Source organism: Equus asinus, chromosome 27, assembly GCF_041296235.1.
Source record: "Equus asinus isolate D_3611 breed Donkey chromosome 27, EquAss-T2T_v2, whole genome shotgun sequence".
In the NCBI taxonomy this organism is placed as follows: domain Eukaryota; kingdom Metazoa; phylum Chordata; class Mammalia; order Perissodactyla; family Equidae; genus Equus; species Equus asinus.
The window spans coordinates 25967778-25988751 of record NC_091816.1 but is presented as its reverse complement, the minus strand read 5'-3'; the positions used below and the strand labels follow the sequence as shown (position 1 = coordinate 25988751).

The window sequence follows — 20974 nt, the reverse complement described above, 5'->3', positions numbered from 1 at the left end:
ACTATTTGAGAAAAGGTTTTCTCAATATTTCTATGATTAAAAATAAATTCTTCCCAGGGAAATTAGGAAATTGCCGATAGCACAATTCCAGATCACCTGGACGTCAACTGATTCTTGTTTTACTAGTATTATCTTAATAATCTTATACTTTTCCTTTACCCACTCAGTTAGGAGTGATGGCTTCCTAATACGGGCATGGGGATAAGTTAGAATTGGCTTAAATATTGACAGTTTTCCAAATCATAAATATCTATATGGAAAAAGATGGGCTGGCTATGGAGAGGTGGATTCTTTCTTTGCATTCTCAATATTTTTAAAGTATAGTTGGGATACAGAAAAATATCAGTGTCAGAACCTAATTACTGCCTCCTCACTATTGACTCACATTATTTTTATGCGGACTGTGATGATATTTCTGATTAGGCTAGTGTAACTGATCTTTGCAAAATGTTCTCTGCATTACCTTGTTGGTGTTTTTCTTTCTCCCGCTCACATTGTGGGCCAAATATATGTGGAAAGTAAGACGTGATTTATGACAGCTCTTCGGTAAAGACAACATGGACTAAGTACTAAGTCACAGATTACAAGAGACCACCTTCGACCACTATAAACTGAACCTGATTCATTCTTTCTATTAGTAAAAAGATTTTAGTTTATCCGATAAATGTAGATAACTATTCCTAACATTACATCCCTTGCCATTTAAAAAAAATTACTTAAGGGGCCAGCCCGGTGGCATAGTGGTTAAGTTCACACACTCCACTTTGGCGGCCTGGGATTCATGGGTTCAGATCTCAGGTGCAGACCTACACACCACTCATCAAGCCATGTTGTGGCAGCGTCCCACATACAAAATAGAGGGAGATTGGCACAGGTGTTAGCTCAGGGCTAATCTTCCACACCAAAAAAAGAAAAGAAAAAAGAATGGAAGGACCAAAAAAAATTACTTAAATTCATGGAGAGAGAACAAAACATGGAGCATACCACTAATGTCCTTTTTTCTGCACCAAAAATGGTTAAATTATTATTATAACAAGCCAACATTCTTTATCTGGGACAATCCTTCAGGGTAAGAAACAGTCACTACATATTGTCCCTGGCTATTCCAGGAAATAGAAATGAAGAAAAAAGAATCAGTGGATCAAACACAGACCATATTCCAACTTACAGGTTATATTCTGATTCCACTTCAATTACAAGACAGGTGCTTGGGACTCTAAATTCATGGTCTGCTGGAACCAGTGCTTCATGCTCCCACCTCACGCATACCCCAGGCTGTGGGAGCCTGGATGCCCCTGCTCTAGAGCCCCTGGATCAGGAGTTCCGGCCAGCAGGAACTAGGGGAGGCTGGAGGGGCGTCACATCATTGAGAGGAGTGAGAAGAAAAATCAATAGAACACTAGAAGGAAGAACAAGATCAGGGTTGAAGTGACGGGCAGGAAAACAAGTTTCAAACTTGTTTCAGGTCACTCTCATAGGGTCTCTGTCTGTTGCCAGCGTCATTTCCAGCTCCTGCCTTTTTTTCGACTGAACTGAGGAGTCAGTAGCTGCCTGCATCCCCATCTGCTGCTGTCACTGCATACTTCTTCCCAGGGCCCCTGCTGCCTTGGACCACTGCAAACTGGAAGCTAGTTCACAGGCTTTATCTTACTCAACTGTTCCTACAGCAGGCACGGTATACATATTCACAGGTACACACGCACACACAGAGCCACACCAGTTCTCAGACACAGGGCCTACTTCATCAAAACACACAAAGATCCTGCTCATGTTTGTGCTCCTCCTTCTGCACACCAAAGAAGACACAGTACTGAACTAGAATTCAAAAAGTATTGGTTCTAGGGGCCAGCCCAGTGGCATAGTGGTTAAGTTTGCACGCTCCACTTTGGCGGCCCACAGTTCATGGGTTTGGATCCCTGGTGCAGACCTACACTGCTCATCAAGCCATGCTGTGGCAGCATCCCACATACAAAATAGAGGAAGATTGGCACAGACGTTAGCTCAGGGCCAATCTTTGTCACCAATAAAATATATATATATATATATATATATATATATATACACACACACACACATATAGGTTCTAGATCAGGCTCCACTTTTTACTAATAATAAACCTTATGGGAAAATCATAATACCTCTAAACCTCATTTTCCTTATCTATATCATGATATCCATATTATGATATAAATAATATATCATCTAGAAAATAAATTATGCCATTATAACATAGACATTATATATATGTGTATATATAAATATATATATATATAGCTATATTACGGATAAATGAAATTTACCCTACCCTGCTTCTGTTTCACATAATTGTTACAGAATCAAATGAGAATGTGAAAGTACTTTGAAAATAAAAGGCATGATTATATATTTCCTAACCCTAACCCAGAGAATCTCAACCACAAACGCAAACGTTGGGCGTTTATACCCACACAACAGGTGGCTAGGAAAGAGCTATTTAGCACCCTGGGTAGGAGAATGTCAGCACAAAAGAGGGAAGAGGATGGGAAACACTTTGCCCAGAAACTGACCACATAACATGTTGCCTGCTCTTCTTTGAGACAAGCTGTCTAAGTGAATCCTTTTTTCTTTGTCACACTGCTTTTCTAGACATCAAAAGAAATTAGGAGGAAAAGAGGGGAAATCCAATCTGAAGTCTCTGGTCCTCTTCCTGATTCTAAATGAAGAAAATACCTCCCTTTGGGGAGGAGGAGACTAGTGCACTAATGCCTATGGGTGTTAGTTTCTTTCTAAATAGCAGAAGCACAATGCCTCAGCAAGACATTTCTGAAAATATACTATTTCAAATGGCCTGTTCGGTCACAATGAAAGGAGATTTCCAGCTGATAGGTGTGATTGCTCTCCGAGAGACAATGCCGAGATCGCAAGGGAGGGTTTCTTACTTTCAAGATAAGATTGGATGTGCCAGTGCTGCTAATTTCATTCCTCTGTGGATTCTAAGAGAGAAATTCTACGGAGAAAGTGATGATATGAAAATCCGGTTTAAGGACTGGACCTGGAGTCTGCCAAAATAGAAAAGAGAGGAGCAAGAAGGGAGGGAGACCCGAGGCCACGGCAGCAATCCGAATCAGCCCGGAAAGCCACCGGTTTCCGTCCCTCTCTTTTCTGAGACACGAGCACCTCCTCTCTTAGCTTTCATTATTTCCTAGCAGAAAGTTCTTTTCATTCTTAAGTTATTGACCTAAATTGAGCTATGTGCCAGACACTCAAATATTTATTCAATGAATGAAAGAAGGACAAAACCTTATAATACGGATTATTTCATTGCATGTAGATCTTCCTAAGAGAGAAGCTATATGAATAGCACATCCTTGCAAATCTTTGACTGTTAGAAAAAACCTAACCCCAGATAGAATAGGTTACATAGATATAATAGATAGAACACTAGATATAGTAGTTTCAAATTTTTTTTAAAAGCAAGGAGTAGAAAAGGAAAATTTATAGAAGAAACTATCAACATGAAAAGCATTTTCTGTGAAACAATGCTTGAGAAAAGGGGCGAGTACAGTAGGAATAACAAGCAAATGAGATGGTGATAGAGATGAGGGAAAGTGGAGCAGAGGAAAGATGAGACGATTCCCTAGCTCGTGTGTTCCTAGCTACAATTTTTTTAAAGGTGTATGCATAATAGTTGCTTGTCCTCTTATAATATTTCGTAAATATTCCTAAATTTTCCCAATGTTGGACTTTGGAACCAGCCTTAAATCAGTTACAAAAAATTACAATGGCATTCTGCTAATAAAATTCATCTTCTGAACTTGCCCAGAATTCAGATGCTTAAAGGAAAAAAATGTAGTGAATTATTTTAAAACGAATTTCTCAAAATTTGAAAGCCAAGAGCGTGTTGAAAGGCAGACATAAATGTGATGGCACAATTAAGTCTTATCATGCCAGGCACGTTTGTGTGATGTCCTGTTCTCACTTTAATCTGAGTGGCACAGCCTGGATGGGGTTGTACAGTGCAGTCAGCACTTGCTGCCGTGTGGAGAGACACAAAACACTTTGCAGCCCGTTGATGTTCTAACAGGGACACGAGGGAGTCGTGATACTGTCACCAAGTGTACTGGGTGATGAGCCAGCCCTTCCTCCCGTCCCTCTGTAACATTCCAGATACGTGAATATAATCCTACTGTGCTTTATGTCTTAGTTTTTCAAGTATTCCAGAACGAAAATAACTACCCCCCTCCCGATATCAAAGGGTTGTTGTGATTAATGACAGTCATGCTGGGCATGATCTTTGAAAACGGGGATTTTCCATGCTTACTTAAAAGAAATGCTGTATATCACAAAGGAATTCATGGTGATCTCTTATCCAGACACAACATTTGGAGTCATTTTTCTATGGCTGGAGGTATAGTCATGATCCGATAGAAGGTTTTTCATCTTAGATGAACTATTCAACTTAACTTGATATTTTTTATATTAAAAATATTTATTAAAAGGCCACTGGGGCATGGAACAATGCTGGGGCTTTATGATTGTCAAAAAAAAGGTTGCAAAGTTGCCATGATTTCATAGAGGTATAGTTAAGTGAGACTAGAATGGAAATGTCCCTGGACTTCTGCGCTTTGTTCATGACACCCAAAGGAGAAAGTCTGGGCATGTTGAGGAGGGATAGAAAAAACAAAAGATCTGTCAGTATTTTTTGGAATTTTACATATTGAATAACAGTGGCTGGTGTCTGGAAACTGAAAGAATGGTTAAAACCTTGGCTTATGTTAAGAATGTGGGGAAAACCACAGCCACAATCTAATTCTTTCCTCATTACTTCAGTTTGAGGACATAAGAAAAGCATTGCATACAATGTTGGTCTGGATAAAAAGAAAAATGTACACTTCTATCCAGATGTTTGGTCTCACAGTGCTTGTAGATGTTTCCATATGGTGACATGTTTGGTATGGCGGCTGACACAGTGGCAACAGTAATGACACCCTTTGATTTTCACCTGGATGCTTTGGTGTTGTGTAGCCATACTCACAAACCAAGGAACAAGTCAGAAGCCCAGTACAGGGTGCAGGCAGGGGTTCCGGACCTGTCTCTTTGCCCTTCAGGAACCAAACAATCATACCAGACCTGCAGCCCAGATTTCTTATGCTCTAACCAGAGGAAATATTGCCAAGATAAGGGGGGTTAAGGAGGCAGTAAGGAAGTGAGATACAAATGGTGATGAATGCAAACAGATCAGGCAATGCTGTGGGTTCATAGTCCATGGAAACCACACAGTCGGTCTTGCGTGGCTATTCGCAGCTTGGAATAACTTAAGGAAGGAAAAAAGAGGGCAAACCTAAACAGTCAGGTTTTTTTTTTTTCTTTTAAATCACAATCTAAGAAACACAAGAGCCCTAGGAAACCACTGAAACTGTGCAAAACCTCTTCTCAAGGCGTCAAAGATTTTGTGCAAATACAGGCTGAAGAGCTGGATTCTGCCACCTCAGGACTGAGTCAATTTGATATCAGATGAAACCTTTATACAGACTTTCAAATATATATTTGTAACGTTAGCTAGGAGCTTTGTTCCAAGGTACGCAAAGCATTCTGCAAACCTAAACTCATAAAGTTACACAAAATTCACATAAGGCAGGGAGCAGCTAATAGGCAGACATTGCCACACAGGAAAACAGACGCCCAGAGACCCTTCAGCTGGCTGGTCAGAATCATGTCCCATTACTGAAAGACACAGCTAGGGGCTCTAGCCAACCTCTTTATTTACACATGGACAAAACAGATTCAGAGAAAGCCCAAAGTCGGGCTGCCTCTAGGCCCTCCCGGCTATGAGAGCAGCATCTTGATTCCTGCGTTCCTCCTCCCAGCATGCATGAGCATACATGCATACACACACACACATCAATACATACCAATACCTGCTATGGTACAGTGGGGTTTTTCTTCCCCTACATCAGCTGGATCTGAAATGACAGAACTGAAAAATCAAGATCTCCTAACTTCCATCCGGGTCTGTGCCTTCTCATTTTCTATGCATCATCTCTGGGGGTGCTTTTTCCCTGCAAATCACTTTGCCTGTAAGGCTTGAACTTCTTTTTAGCGTCTATCTTTCCCTTTCCATGGACTTCACAATACTCCCCTTGAACAGCTAATTGGAAAAGTTGAAGCTTAAGGAGTATTTGTTCCCGGGACTTGTTTGATGTCAATGACACAATGCACACACTAGTTTTATCCTAGATTTTCCATAAATATACATGTATATTATACATACACATTTATTTACACATACATAGGTGTGTGTATGGTGTGTGTGTGTATAATTCATCAGCTGGAGCTGTCCATTTTGAAGGTTCTTTAGAGCTCAGACATGATCATGTAAAATTAAGAGTTTCCCATTTAATTTTTAACAATCCAGATAGTTCAGGAGCATTTTGATATGTACAAGCCGCCACTGCCACAAAGGTGCTGTGGGAGACCAAAGAATCGAATGGCCCTGGGCTCACTGTTGGGCGGTCCCAGTCTGCAAACACTGTAGACCGTTTGTAAAGTAGAATTTAACCAAGGCCACATTTCCATTGCAGTAATGAAGGCTGGTTTGTGTACACCTTGGCTCACAGATAGTAACAGCCAAATGTAGTCCCAGATTCAGGACATGGCACAGAGCCACACAGAGGCCCGATGACAAACAACATGGTGCTAGATTTGTAAATTAAGCACAGTGGTCAGACCATGTAGATGCCGGAGTAGAGGATCTGAAGTTCCTGCCAGTTAACCAGATGTTATCAAAGAAAAAGGCATGCTAAAAAAGTGTGACATTTCAGCACTTGGCCAAAAGCAATGATCGTGTTTGTAACCTCCTGCTATTTAAACTCATTAATAATTTACAGTAATGTGGGTTCCAGCTCCTACTTAACTGCTCTTCAAAGGGCTAGAGTCACACTTACCACTGTTTTATTTAATGTAGCCATGATTAATCCACAAAGCAATTATTTTCCAATGTCTTATGGGGGGAGGAGCTTTGAGTAATTTACAGAGATGTCATGTTTACCACCTCCGTATCTTCTGAACAAACTTTAAAGCAAATACATTTTGGTATTTTTCTTATCAGTTGCTCAAGTTTACAAAATTTAATTGAAAAGGTTTTGAACAAATGCCAGGCTGTCTTTCTGCTTAATGAAACCTTTTAAAAGAGCAGTTAATCTACTGCCTTGCACTTGTACCCAAGAAGTTGCTAAATTAATTTACTGACAAAGAGAATCAATCATCCTAAATGGTGTTTAAACAATAGTGGGGACGCTGAAGAGTAATAAGGGACTGGTCCTGGATTCACATGATTTATTTTATCATCTTGTTTGTGTTGTAACAGGTTAATGGCAGAAACCTCCTTTCCGTTGACTTTGATCGAACCACAAAGACAGAAAAGATCTATGATGACCACCGTAAATTTCTACTGAGGATCGCCTACGACATGTCAGGGCACCCAACTCTCTGGCTGCCAAGCAGCAAGCTGATGGCCGTCAATGTCACGTACTCATCCACAGGTCAAATTGCCAGCATCCAGAGAGGAACTACAAGCGAGAAAGTTGATTATGACAGCCAGGGGCGGATCGTCTCTCGGGTCTTTGCTGATGGTAAAACATGGAGCTACACATACTTGGAAAAGGTATGCCTGCACACAGAGGGGAAAAACAGGGAAGCAATGAGTGGTATTTTTCAGCAGTTACCCAGAGCACTACAGGGGAAACACGGTGGCACGTGACTGACATCCAACTCTTATTCTAAGTGTCAATATGTCAGTCACATTGGTACAGCAGTGATGAATTTCTGCGTTAGCAAAGTAGTTTCTCCTTAGTTAAGTTCTACTGTCTGAGCCCCTTTTAAGTGATTTATGTGGCAAACAAACAAGCAATAACACTGTCCACCTGCCAAGCTGACACATCGACAACATTCACAAATTAGTCCTGGAGCAGGTACGCCATTTGTAAATAATCTCTGTGCTAGCTCTTTCATTTAAGAAAGAGCCTTCCGTTTGCACAGTGAAAGCTGTCAGTTTTGTGTTGTTGCTGGCAGAGCTTCAACATAACCATAAAAAGCATATAGATCCTATTTATGCATTATCAACCAAAAAAAGGCTATTTTTTAGAAAGCCACATTTCAGGTACTCTGTGGCATCTCCCCTTTCTTCTGCATATTAAAGGTAAGCATCCCGGCTTAGGCTTTCCCCTTTCTGAAGAACTGTGCACAGTACGACGAGACTCAAAAGTTACACATGTGCAAACTGCTAATGTCTACGATGAGAGGTTTGGAGTAGTGACTGGGGCCAAGAGGTTTCAAAGTGAAAGCAAAGGAAAAGGACTGTCCCCTATAATTCTTTTCTTAAGAAATATAACCCACCAAAGAGCATATTCATGGAATGCTTCATTTGCCTTTGAGAGAAACGTTAGCGCTAGAAAATGATTCGGTTTTGAGTTCTGATACCTCTCAAACCTCAGGGCATCCACCACCAGTCACACAGCAGCCTGACTTATAAACTCACCGCTTAACAGTTCCTGCCTCTACCCTTAGTCACGTTACACAGGATGACTTCTGTCATTCAAGAACTCACGTCCCCATCACTCTCATGCTCGCCTCACACAATCTTGTTCTTCATCAGAGGTGCTCCTCACAGCTCCTCGGTCTCAACCTAACCCTGTGCACCGGAGTCATCCCGTCTAATTCTAGTTGGCCTATACATCGACCATGCTTTCTGAGAACCAGTTTCAGGTTCGAAGTTTACGGTAGGATGCCACCTATCTTAAGGCAGCCTTCCAACTCTGGAACGCTTCCAGCTAGGACCCCACTTGTCAGTCTCTCCTCTCGCAAACCCACTTATCTGCTCTCCTTAGAAGAGACTCACCCCTGAGACTACGGACTATGCCTGTTGATGACAGTTTCCCTCTACACTAACCATCCCACTGTACAGTTAGTCATCTAAGTGGTTGTTTGTTGAGAGACCAGAAGCCCCCTACACACCTTCCTGGGAACAAATCCTGACACCTGCAAAATATTTCACCCTCCAACCTAACAAGCCCCAAGACAAGTTCTCCCCGAAGAAACTGGGAGTGGATCACTGCTTCATTCTGGAACACTCTTCCCAATTTAAATTAGGTACATCACAGAGAAGAGGAACAAAAATATAAATACCCAGACCCCCAAAACTGATAGCGGTGATCATAATGTGACTGAAAGATGTTTAAAGGGAGCCAGAGAACATGTCATTGATAGGAGCCACCGTCACGAAATGACACCAGCAGGAACTGAGATCACTTTCACGTATCAGTGGGGATCGGAAAAGCCAACAAGTACTTTCTCAGCATCTCTCGCAGATCCCTAGAAGCCACCCACACTATTTCCATGTCCTTGCCAGGAGAGGCTCACTAAGCCAAAACGCATTCATAGGAAAACAAGAAATATTTTACTAATTACCTTCAGATATGATTTTAAATAATTGCGAGACTAGGTCCTACTTCCTATGAATTCAGCAGTCCAAGCCTTCCTTAGAAGAACGCAAACTATTAGGAACAGCTGTCAAGAAATTTACTACACAGCCTGCATACAAATTGCCCCTAGATATGCCCTCAGAGGAGATTCTACAGAAGCCTTAGTCATGCAAACTGCTTTTGAAGATGGTAGACAACAGGGAGACAAAGGATGAGCCTTGGACAAGGCATTACGTATTTCTATGTCAAAAGCAAAGAAGTCGTCTTTGGAAGGCTCCTAACCTGACCATCCTCCCAGTTCTGCCATCATCCCATTTGGTCTAACAGGCTTTAGAGTAAGCTTCCTCAGAAAATCTGCCCGTGCTCTGTATTACTATTAGCTTTACTTAGCCAGCCTCAGGGTTGATCCTCTCTTGGGTCGCCCTGATAAATTAATGTCTTTGTCTGTCTGCAATTACCTGCAAAATAAGCAGAGCTTATTTTTACTTATATATTTATTCACTTCATAATTTAGCACCAATGCGGTAGGTAGCCCAGAAACCATTCTTACAGCACCTGAGGTACAAATCAGATTTAACCAAAGGAAATTTCAAAATATAGATTTTATTGTTATTTCTGATGCCATGTAAGAATTTGCAAAAAAAAAAAAAAAAGAAAAGAAAAGAAAAGCATACCTGGGTCCATATTGCTATGCAGGGCATTTACAGCTCTCACTCACCGAGTGGTTAACTCGGCAGTGTTTGTTGATGTTGATGCTGGATGTACACATTATCCATTTTTGGCTAATTTTATGACTCTTCTTCATAAAATAATATTTTTGAATGCTTTGCTCCTCCCTTAAATACACTGGAAATTAAAACATGAGTTGAGTGGCTCTTCAGTCAAATGAGGGGGAAAAGCCACCTTACTAAACATTGCTAATTATGGATGGGATTGAATTTCCCATATGCTGTTTTCTCCATGAAATATTGTCTTTAAAGCAGCTTTGCCCATTCTTGTATTATGACTGATGCGAATCCATTGACAAGCTGCTACTTGTCTGTGAATGCCTGCAAAGAGAACGGTACAGTCCTGACAAGGAGCACATTATGAATCTTGAGCCACTAATTGCAGAACCCCTCACAATTAAGCATCCAAGCAAATTAGGCAGGGAATCGTTAACAACATGTAAGGTCAAGGATAACTCAATTAAAATGAACATCATTTTCCCAAGCGAAATGTTTCTGTGTATTTGTGGTCACCAGATCTGCCTTTGCTTCCCCCGTTCACAAATATTGGAGAACAATACGTTTTCTCTTTGCAGTCCATGGTTCTTCTGCTTCATAGCCAGCGGCAATACATCTTTGAATACGATATGTGGGACCGGCTGTCCGCCATCACCATGCCCAGCGTGGCTCGCCACACCATGCAGACCATCCGATCCATTGGCTACTACCGAAACATATACAACCCCCCAGAAAGCAATGCCTCTGTCATCACAGACTACAATGAGGAAGGGCTGCTTCTGCAAACGGCCTTCTTAGGTACAAGTCGGAGGGTCTTATTCAAGTACAGAAGGCAGACCAGGCTCTCAGAAATTTTATATGACAGCACAAGAGTCAGTTTTACCTATGATGAAACAGCGGGCGTCCTAAAAACAGTAAACCTCCAGAGTGATGGTTTTATTTGCACCATTAGATACAGGCAAATTGGCCCCTTGATTGACAGACAGATTTTCCGCTTTAGCGAAGATGGGATGGTAAATGCGAGATTTGACTACAGCTATGACAACAGCTTTCGAGTGACCAGCATGCAGGGCGTCATCAATGAAACTCCACTGCCCATTGATCTCTATCAGTTCGATGACATTTCTGGCAAAGTCGAGCAGTTTGGAAAATTTGGAGTTATATATTATGATATTAACCAGATCATTTCCACAGCCGTAATGACTTACACGAAGCACTTTGATGCTCATGGCCGCATCAAGGAAATTCAATATGAGATATTCAGGTCACTCATGTACTGGATTACAATTCAATATGATAACATGGGTCGGGTAACCAAGAGAGAGATTAAAATAGGGCCCTTTGCCAACACTACCAAATATGCTTATGAATACGATGTTGATGGACAGCTCCAAACAGTTTATCTAAATGAAAAGATCATGTGGCGTTACAACTATGATCTGAATGGAAACCTCCATTTACTGAACCCAAGTAATAGTGCACGTTTGACACCTCTTCGCTATGACCTGCGAGACAGAATCACTCGACTAGGTGATGTTCAGTATCGGTTGGATGAAGATGGTTTCCTGCGTCAAAGAGGCACAGAGATCTTCGAGTATAGCTCCAAGGGGCTTCTAACTCGAGTTTACAGTAAAGGCAGCGGCTGGACAGTGATCTACCGTTATGATGGCCTGGGAAGGAGAGTTTCTAGTAAAACCAGTCTGGGACAACACCTGCAGTTTTTTTATGCTGACCTAACTTATCCCACTAGGATTACTCATGTTTACAACCATTCAAGTTCAGAAATTACCTCCCTCTATTATGATCTCCAAGGACACCTTTTTGCCATGGAAATCAGCAGTGGGGATGAATTCTACATTGCCTCAGATAACACAGGGACACCACTGGCTGTTTTCAGTAGCAATGGGCTTATGCTAAAGCAGATTCAGTACACGGCGTATGGTGAAATCTATTTTGACTCCAATATTGACTTTCAGCTGGTAATTGGATTTCACGGTGGTTTGTATGACCCACTCACAAAATTAATCCACTTTGGAGAAAGAGATTATGACATTTTGGCAGGACGATGGACAACGCCTGACATAGAAATCTGGAAAAGAATTGGGAAGGACCCAGCTCCTTTTAACCTGTATATGTTTAGGAATAACAACCCTGCAAGCAAAATCCATGATGTGAAAGACTACATCTCAGGTAAGCATGATTTTTTTTTTTTTTTTGCCTTCCCAAGTCCTGAATTACTTTATTCATTACATTAATACACAAAAGAACTGGTGTGGCTTTCTTCACCTTTACACTTTACTCACACAAAATCAAACGCCTAACCTTTTAAATGCATTTATTTCTCTATGGAACCATAGAGAAACCACAAAGGGAAACTGAGACATAGTTTGTTAGTTCCTACTCTGCCTGCCAGTGCCCAAGGCCACAATTTCTGAAATGATACAGAATCCAGACACTTAAGGAAGGGAAGTGACACAGGGGTGACAGAAAACATAATGAGCCTGGAGTCCCTAAGTTGGAGTTCTAATCCCAACTCCTTTCCTACAAGTTGCATGGCTTTATAGACAAGGCACAGAGTTTTTTTGAGTCTGTTTCTTAACTATAAAATGGGGATAACAATGCCTACCTTGTGGTATAAAATACAATAATATACGCAACTCTACTTTAAATAGTAACGACTTTACAAATGTGTGATGTTCTTTCTCTCTTTTATACATGTGTAAAGTTCTAATGGGGGAATCAACGTGAAACACAACACAGCGTGACCCACCCCCCTCCCCCCATCTCATCCCTGGGAGGTGTTTGTTTAACTCTGTCTTCATGACTCTCACCTCAAGACAATACTGGAACAATTTCTCCCATCAGTTGCACAGCGACACTACTAAGAGACTCACTAATTTTTCTGCCAATATGGGGTAATTTTCAGGATAGAGATTTAACATCTTTCCAAGTTTACTGCATGATCCAATCTAAAACATTGGATCCCATTTCTGCCACCACAGAACCATCAGGATGTGAGACAGACAAGGTCCTTGCAAGCACTACCCTAGTTCCCTTTAGTGAGCTGACTTCTTCCCTCATCCTCTACCCCAAGGATTCTGAATCTTCCTGTTTCCACCTTCCATTCCTGAATTACACGACTACATTAACCTCTCCGCCACATTTATGTTTCCTGGAGGAACATTCTTTCCTGTTTCCTCTTTTTGATTTTGGTTTGGTTTGGGTTTGTTTTGTTTTGACTTGCATTAGACATTCCTTCAAGCTGTCTCTTTTCGTGCTTGATATTTGAGTCATACCGAGATGTCTATTTTCTCAGTTCTTGCTACCGCTCTCAAAATGCTGCCCCCTGTTCATTTCACATCTGCCTCCTGCTTTTCCAGACTGCCTGAAGCTTTTCTTATCTCTCTTCCATGTGAACCAGCTGTAAGTCCCTTCTTTCGGCATCCTGATTCAGCAACACCCTTATGGTATTCTCCTTCAGGGTTTTCCAGCACACATCTGCATTCCAGTCCCATTATTTAGGCCATGCTTTTCAATACTTAAGACCCTCTGATTTTGACTGTTACACAGACATTGTTCATAGGGGGACAACCTTTGACCCCAATACTCTTCCATTCAGGAGAAATAATTTTCTCCAAAACATTTTTTGGAGATTATTTCTGTAATCTTATACACACACACACACACACACAATGGATCATTTTCCCTCCTACATGATGAACTTGAGGTTTATCTCTCACCACTACCACCACCACCACCACCCATCCATTTTTTAGGAAGACTACCACTGGTTTTATAGCCCTATGATGTTTGGACAAAGGACCTGCCAGTCTGGTGATGAGGTGAGAGTTTGCGCCCTAGAGACGGAAATAGGAAACAAGTGGCTTTCCATCATTCTGACAAGCAGTGTACCACTGGTTATTTAAGAGGTGTTGACGGGGGCTGACGGAAAGGCTCCTGAATTCATCCTCTCCTAGCAACGTGGACTGCAGGGAATGCCATAGCAGCATTTTCTGAAAAACATCAAAAGAGAGATGGAATGGCATAAAATATATTAGGTGAAATGCAATTTCGAATTTTCCAGCAATGTGCTTAATATATAAAATCATCTACACCCAACCGTACTCATAAAGCTGCAAGCTTGCTGAGTAGTTCTGCAACATTATAACCTCCCGAATAGAATAAAAGCCTTATTCTGAGCTTAATGGCTTTTGGAGTCACATGGCAATATTTTAAAATACCATTTTAAAGGTTTCCAGGTTCTCTCCCCAAAAAGTTTGTCTCCACCTGTGCACAGTGAGCCTTTGAAGGCATAACTGATGGTAATCAGAACTTCTGTGCCCTTGGCCAGTTTTGCCAGCTTTCAGCATTCACCTTTGATTAAGAATCAACTGTTGATTTTAATACTCTCAATTTGGGGTTTTTATTAATAGAAAATGAGTTGTGGAACTCTGCATATCCTTGGGCAATCGCTTTTGAAAGCTAACAACACACAACTTCTATTTAAGACCAGCCTTTACTAACTACAAAACAAATTTCATTTGTTTTCAACCACTATGTCTCTTTCATGTTGCTTTGCATTATTACTGTGTCTCGCCCCTGTGACTAGCACAGGATGCAACTTAGCACGTATGACAGTTTATTGGTCTGCCTGAGTATCTGTTACTCTGCATTTTCTGTAGCCTTTGCCATAGTTCTGCAGTTGAGGTTATTGTCTTCATGTCTAAAATGAGAGAGTAGGTTTGAACTGTAGGATGAAGGCAAACATGTGCTCTTTTTGAGGTTATTATTTGTGAGTTTGGGGTTTTCTTTAAGGTGAGAATTTAAATTTATGAAAGCACTGTATAACTCTAACATCTTTCATTTTGAACATTCTTCTCCTAGATGTTAACAGCTGGCTGGTGACATTTGGCTTCCATCTGCACAATGCTATTCCTGGATTCCCTGTTCCCAAATTTGATTTAACAGAGCCTTCTTATGAACTTGTGAAGAGTCAGCAGTGGGATGATATACCGGTAAGAAACAAAAAGCAAAACTATGAAAAGGCGATAAATGGCTTACTTGTGTCTTATTTGCCCGTATTTAATCCAACTACCTTTGTGAAAACTGTACCAAAGACAGTTTTTAATTTTTTTACTCGTTTAGGGAAGAAAAACAACCTTCCCTCTGCATTTCTACTCAGCAAACCAGGGGCCTGTTAAACAGACTTAAATCTGTTTTTAGTGATGCTAATAAAAACATGGAAAGACATTATCAAAAGGTAATAAAATGCAGAAGCTCATTTTTAAGTGCACGGTTTCTACAGAGAACCCCATGAAACACATTTATGGCCCTTGGGACCTGAAGGCAAAGACACAATAAACAGGAGGGCAGGGGATTCCTATTACAAATTAGCAGCCCACAAACAATGCCACAAAGTTCAACTTTTTGAAAATATTAGCGGTGTTTCATGGGAAAAGACTAAAACTAAAAATAAAATGTCCTCTGGTAAGGCTCCACCTACAATTAGGTGTTTATGGAGTCTTCCTGAAAATAACAGATCAGGAAGCCTATAACTATTCTGAGAAATAACAGAATGGAAAATTGCAAAGGCAAAGCTGCCATTTCAGAAAATGGCACTTTTAATTCCCACCAGTCAGAGATCAGAAAGGAATGCACAACAAAACACCAGAATTTCTAGCTTAAAGCAAGAATAATTAAAGATCAAGAAATTGGGTTACCCCATAATGATAAGAAGAGAGTGCAGAGTTTCTTAGAAAGATTAATTCCCCCCCACCTTGAGCAATTTCCTTTAATTTCCATGAATACAAAGAGAAAAGGCAAGCATGGCTAAAACACACACAGAGCGTACACAGTGCCAATACCTCTGTTTTCTGGTACACGTTTCATTCTTAACATAAAAGCAATTCCTTTTTTCAGATGTCACCTTTACATTTAAAAAGCAAAGCCCATCAAGTTTCCAGGGTCTGAGAGCCATTTTAACATTTCTAATTGCAACTATATCTACCATGATAAAGTACCATGAAGACATACTGGAGTTTCCTAAAGCATTTGAACAAGCATGTCCTAATTGTGTGTGACTTTCCAACATGCCTGAAAACAATTAAGTCTGACTATACAAATGGACTTGCCAGCTTTTTTCCTAGGCAGTCTTTTCAATATGGTTCAGGTTCTCCATCAAGAGACATGCACCATGAGGACAGCCTAGGGAATCGCTGGCAAAGACACTGAGGCTGCCCCAAGTGCAGAAAAACAAATGTTTCTTTCACTGCCGCAAAAGAAACAGATGTTTCCATTTGCGAAACACTGGCCAGACAAACATCTGGTACTATAAGAAATGGCTGAGTTAAGATGCCCCCAATTTAAAACATTTGCCAGTATAGATGGTCCACTGTCCCTAAGTCTCGGAAAAATAAATGTTTTCCTAAAGTAATAAATACTGATCTCCAGCTGTCGGGCTGTGCGTTCATCCTTGTACATTTCGGCCCTGCAGTTACACTGGCAAAATTCAGTTGAAAACTGTGTTTACCCGGAGAGGGTACAGAGTTTACCTAAATTAAACCGCACACATTTCAAAGCACATACCGTGGGACACGCTGATCCGGCCCGAGCACCCCCAGCTTTCAAATCCTTCCCTGCGTTTGATGCTTCCTCCTGGGCCTCCCATGGAGAAAGCTGCTGGGATGGAGGCTCTGATAAGCTGGGCTCCCCAAACAGGGCAGGGCTGGGAAAAGGACAGGTAGAAATTGAAAGAGAAAAGCTAAACACGTGAATATTTGCCCACGTTAGAAACTAAAGAGCTCTTAACTAATCCATGATGGAGTTACCTCTTTTGACGTTTCAAAACACATTTGGATCAACTTGGGGGGAGGGGATCTTGAGTTCATTTCTCCCCCCAGCGTCTTTTCTAAGCCTTTTCATCTCTAAAGAACCCCTTGAGGTTTTAATAAATGCCGTGGCGCTCTCCCCCCAACACCCCGTTTTTTGGTCAGGAGAGGGAGCGCTGCCAGGAAGCCTGGCTGCCCGGCAGCCAAGACCTACAGCTGTTCTCTAAACCGGCCCCCTGTTCTGTGCTCGCTTTTCAGCCCATTTTCGGCGTTCAGCAGCAAGTGGCGAGGCAGGCCAAGGCCTTCCTGTCCCTAGGGAAGATGGCAGAGGTGCAGGTGAGCCGGCGCAAGGGCGGCGGCGCGCAGTCGTGGCTGTGGTTCGCCACCGTCAAGTCGCTGATCGGCAAGGGCGTCATGCTGGCCGTCAGCCAGGGCCGCGTGCAGACCAACGTGCTCAACATCGCCAACGAGGACTGCATCAAGGTGGCGGCCGTCCTCAACAACGCCTTCTACCTGGAGAACCTGCACTTCACCATCGAGGGCAAGGACACGCACTACTTCATCAAGACCACCACGCCCGAGAGCGACTTGGGCACGCTGCGTCTGACCAGCGGCCGCAAGGCCCTGGAGAACGGCATCAACGTGACCGTGTCGCAGTCCACGACGGTGGTCAACGGGAGGACTCGCAGGTTCGCCGACGTGGAGATGCAGTTCGGCGCGCTGGCGCTGCACGTGCGCTACGGCATGACCCTGGACGAGGAGAAGGCGCGCATCCTGGAGCAGGCGCGGCAGCGCGCGCTCGCCCGGGCCTGGGCGCGCGAGCAGCAGCGCGTGCGCGACGGCGAGGAGGGCGCGCGCCTCTGGACGGAGGGCGAGAAGCGGCAGCTGCTGAGCGCCGGCAAGGTGCAGGGCTACGACGGGTACTACGTACTCTCGGTGGAGCAGTACCCCGAGCTGGCCGACAGCGCCAACAACATCCAGTTCCTCCGACAAAGCGAGATCGGCAAGAGGTAACCCCCCGGGCCCCGCGGGCGGCCCCCTGCGCTGGAGCCAGCCCCAGCCGGGGCGCTGCGGAGCCGAACCCACCCACCTCTGCTCAGATCAGTGTTCTGTAGCACAATCCGAATGGGACTCTCCGGCACAGAAGAGCCTTCCAGGAGAATGAAACTGCTCTTAAAACAAAATCCACAAAAACAGAAAACTTTTTTCTGAATGACCTTAAAGGTGATCGGCTTTAAAGAATATGTTTACATATGCGTATCGCTGCACTCAGTGAGACTGGAAGTATTAAAAGGAAAAATAAAGGAAAAAAAGGCCTACCCGTTTTCCTCTAGGCCGCGTGTCCCTTTGAGGCACTGTGTTTAACTAAGGTAAAAAGGCATACAGTGTTTCCAAAATTCCCGAATTGTCGACCTTTGCTTACAAGAAGTAGTCTGCATAGGATGTGAGCTATATCTCTGTTAATTTTAAAAGGTGGGGCAAAATTACTGTTTCTAGACAACCCAGCCACTCTCCTTGTGCTGCTTTGTTAAAGAACATTGGCACGAGTGACTTCTGCCACCGCGGGGATTTCCTAACGGACTTTACAGTGCTAACGTGGTTTGCCTTGGGGAAAAAACTGGCAAGTAGAATCCTTGTCACCAATAAGCAAAGGAAACCCTGGTTTTTTTTGTAAATTATGTGAGACAAGTTGTTTATGGATTTTTATATGAATTACAATTTACTGTACATCAAATATTAGTCTCAGAGGAGTTAATTTATGTAAAGTGTTTAAAAAGTTTATACTTAAAAATAAAATGATAAAAACATGTGAACCGTGTGATTTTTTTAAAAGGATTGCACCTTTTATCTGTTATAGCTGTACAGTATAAATTATTATATTGTAGAGATATAACGACTTATGCCTATAATGTCCAGAAGTGTTAATATTTTTGTATTAGGTTGAAAAAACGTGCAGCTTTCTATCACTAGATGGATAGGACGGTGCGGTCCTAGGTGGGTGGCTTGTCAGAGAACTGCTCTTTTCTCTTCCTTCTCATCAAGCTAGTGTCCTCAACCATTATTGACTAAGAGGCACAGTGGAAAACTAAGGCTGGTGGAATGTAACGGAAGATATGAACAACAACAACAACAACAAAAGGGCAGGAGGGGTTCTGTGGCCCTCTCGGCCCTCAAAGTCGATGGGGGGCTGATGTAATTAACCACAGGGTTTTTACTGTTACTGGTCCTTGAGGCTTTATTTCATGATGGAGGCGAGAGCCCACATCAGATGCCCGGGAAACACTTGTGAGAAGGAAACAATCTGATGAAGTCATGACCACAAACATGTGTCTTAAAATCTAGGAAAGATAGCAGAAACCGAGCAGTGGCGAGAGAGCCAAATGGAGACGGTCAGGCTCGCTCTGCTGGTCTTGGGTTTGGACCCTCGGGTGACCAAAAGGGAGACAAAAGCTGCTGTAATGTGAGCCCACACGACCCAACCATCCCGGGAGCTGGTTCGAATGGCAGGCTCTGCTCTGTCTCGGGGAAGCGGGGTGGGTGGCAGATCCAGCTGGAAGTGACCTGACAGCCGTGCCTCCTGCACCCGTGCGCGCGGGCCGGAGCACAGCCGTCATCTGCGCTTCCGCGTCGGCTCAGCCGCTCTTGCAGATCTCTTTCGTGAGCACTAAATTCAGCCACAAAAATACTTTTAGAAAATATTTCTCAGTTCATTGAGCTATAGTACACACTGTTTTCCTCTCTGTATAATGGTGATAAAATATAGCAAGTGAACATGTCGTAAATATAAAGGTTCAAGTGATGTATTGAAAAAAATTTTCTAACCGCTTTGTATGTATCACATACTCTAAATTGCACAGTAGGCGTGTTTATTAAACAGATTGGCTGGGAAAGTTTCAAAATAGCTACTGAATTTACAGTATCAGTGCTATTACTGTCTTTGTGTATTTGGTAGAACATACCGAAGTAATTAATCTTCTAATGAATGCTGATATTTTATTAGAATGAAAGCACAGATTAGCATTAATATTTTTTATCCTGGAATCCTTTGGCAAGTATTACAAAGCCCAAATTTAGAAAACTATGAGATTTCAAACCACATAAACATGGCTCTGTTTTACATTTTATTTTTTAACTGTTAACTTAGGTGTCCGCAGTTCTGTTCGATGGAACTTCTGCAGGACTGTGCTGAGCATGCTGTAAGTACTTTTGGTTGAAATAGGCTCTGAGTCTGAATTCTCAGAAATGTTTCTGATGTATTGACCATGAAAAGCTTGTACCACATCACAGAAGTGAAATCATAACCTTATCCCCTTCTCGACATGGACTGGCCCTTTATACTGGCACCGATAACTAACAAATTTGGAGTATCTCCTGGTGCTTATCTTAGATGAAGTCAAATCAACCCAATTAGTGTCTTGTTAGTAGGTATAATGAGCCTATTTCTTTCTAAAAAGACTTGTGATCTGGACATGCTTTTACAAGAAATAGTGACCTTGGGGAATATGTAAACAAGAGACCTTTTTCTAAGAGTTGGGGGGGGGGACAGTATCATGAAAAGAATTAGCTTACAAAAAAGAAATTGATATTCAAAGTATTTTAGGCAAAGCCAGTCAAAATGCTTTCATGATATTTTGAGATGTAAATTTTGTCTGATTTGTATTGTTCTTTTCATTTGCCTTCTTATCTTTATATGTGACCTGAATTTTCCATAACTTGATGACTATAGATTGCATCTAGGCATTCCAATAAAAGCCAACCCAATGTGTGTGTGTTTATATATTTTTTTAAATCTTGGGCTAGCCAGTATTGCTTTTGTGTTTTAGGGTGAAAGATGCAAATGGATAATTCACCTGCAACCCAGTTGGTAATATCTTTTATTTTATTTTATTGTTTTTTATTGTTGTGTCCTCTGGCCAGACTGCCAGCTCAGCACTGTGCCCTTCACGGGGACTCTCCCATGTCC

At 42.2% G+C, this 20974-nt stretch overlaps 1 protein-coding gene across 19 annotated transcripts in view; it reads left to right on the top strand.

The window, feature by feature from the left end:
- The window catches only part of TENM3 (teneurin transmembrane protein 3), a 579767-nt gene extending 560949 nt beyond the window's left edge, over positions 1 to 18818 (top strand). For all 19 annotated transcript variants that reach the window (XM_070499641.1, XM_070499653.1, XM_070499652.1 and 16 more), the window contains 4 exons: positions 7346 to 7642; positions 10762 to 12373; positions 15068 to 15198; positions 17269 to 18818. In XM_070499641.1, coding sequence (XP_070355742.1) covers positions 7346 to 7642; positions 10762 to 12373; positions 15068 to 15198; positions 17269 to 18024 — 2796 coding nt within the window. In that variant the 3' untranslated portion in view covers positions 18025 to 18818. The remainder of the gene's footprint in view (positions 1 to 7345; positions 7643 to 10761; positions 12374 to 15067; positions 15199 to 17268) is intronic.
- The last annotated feature ends 2156 nt before the right edge of the window (positions 18819 to 20974 follow it).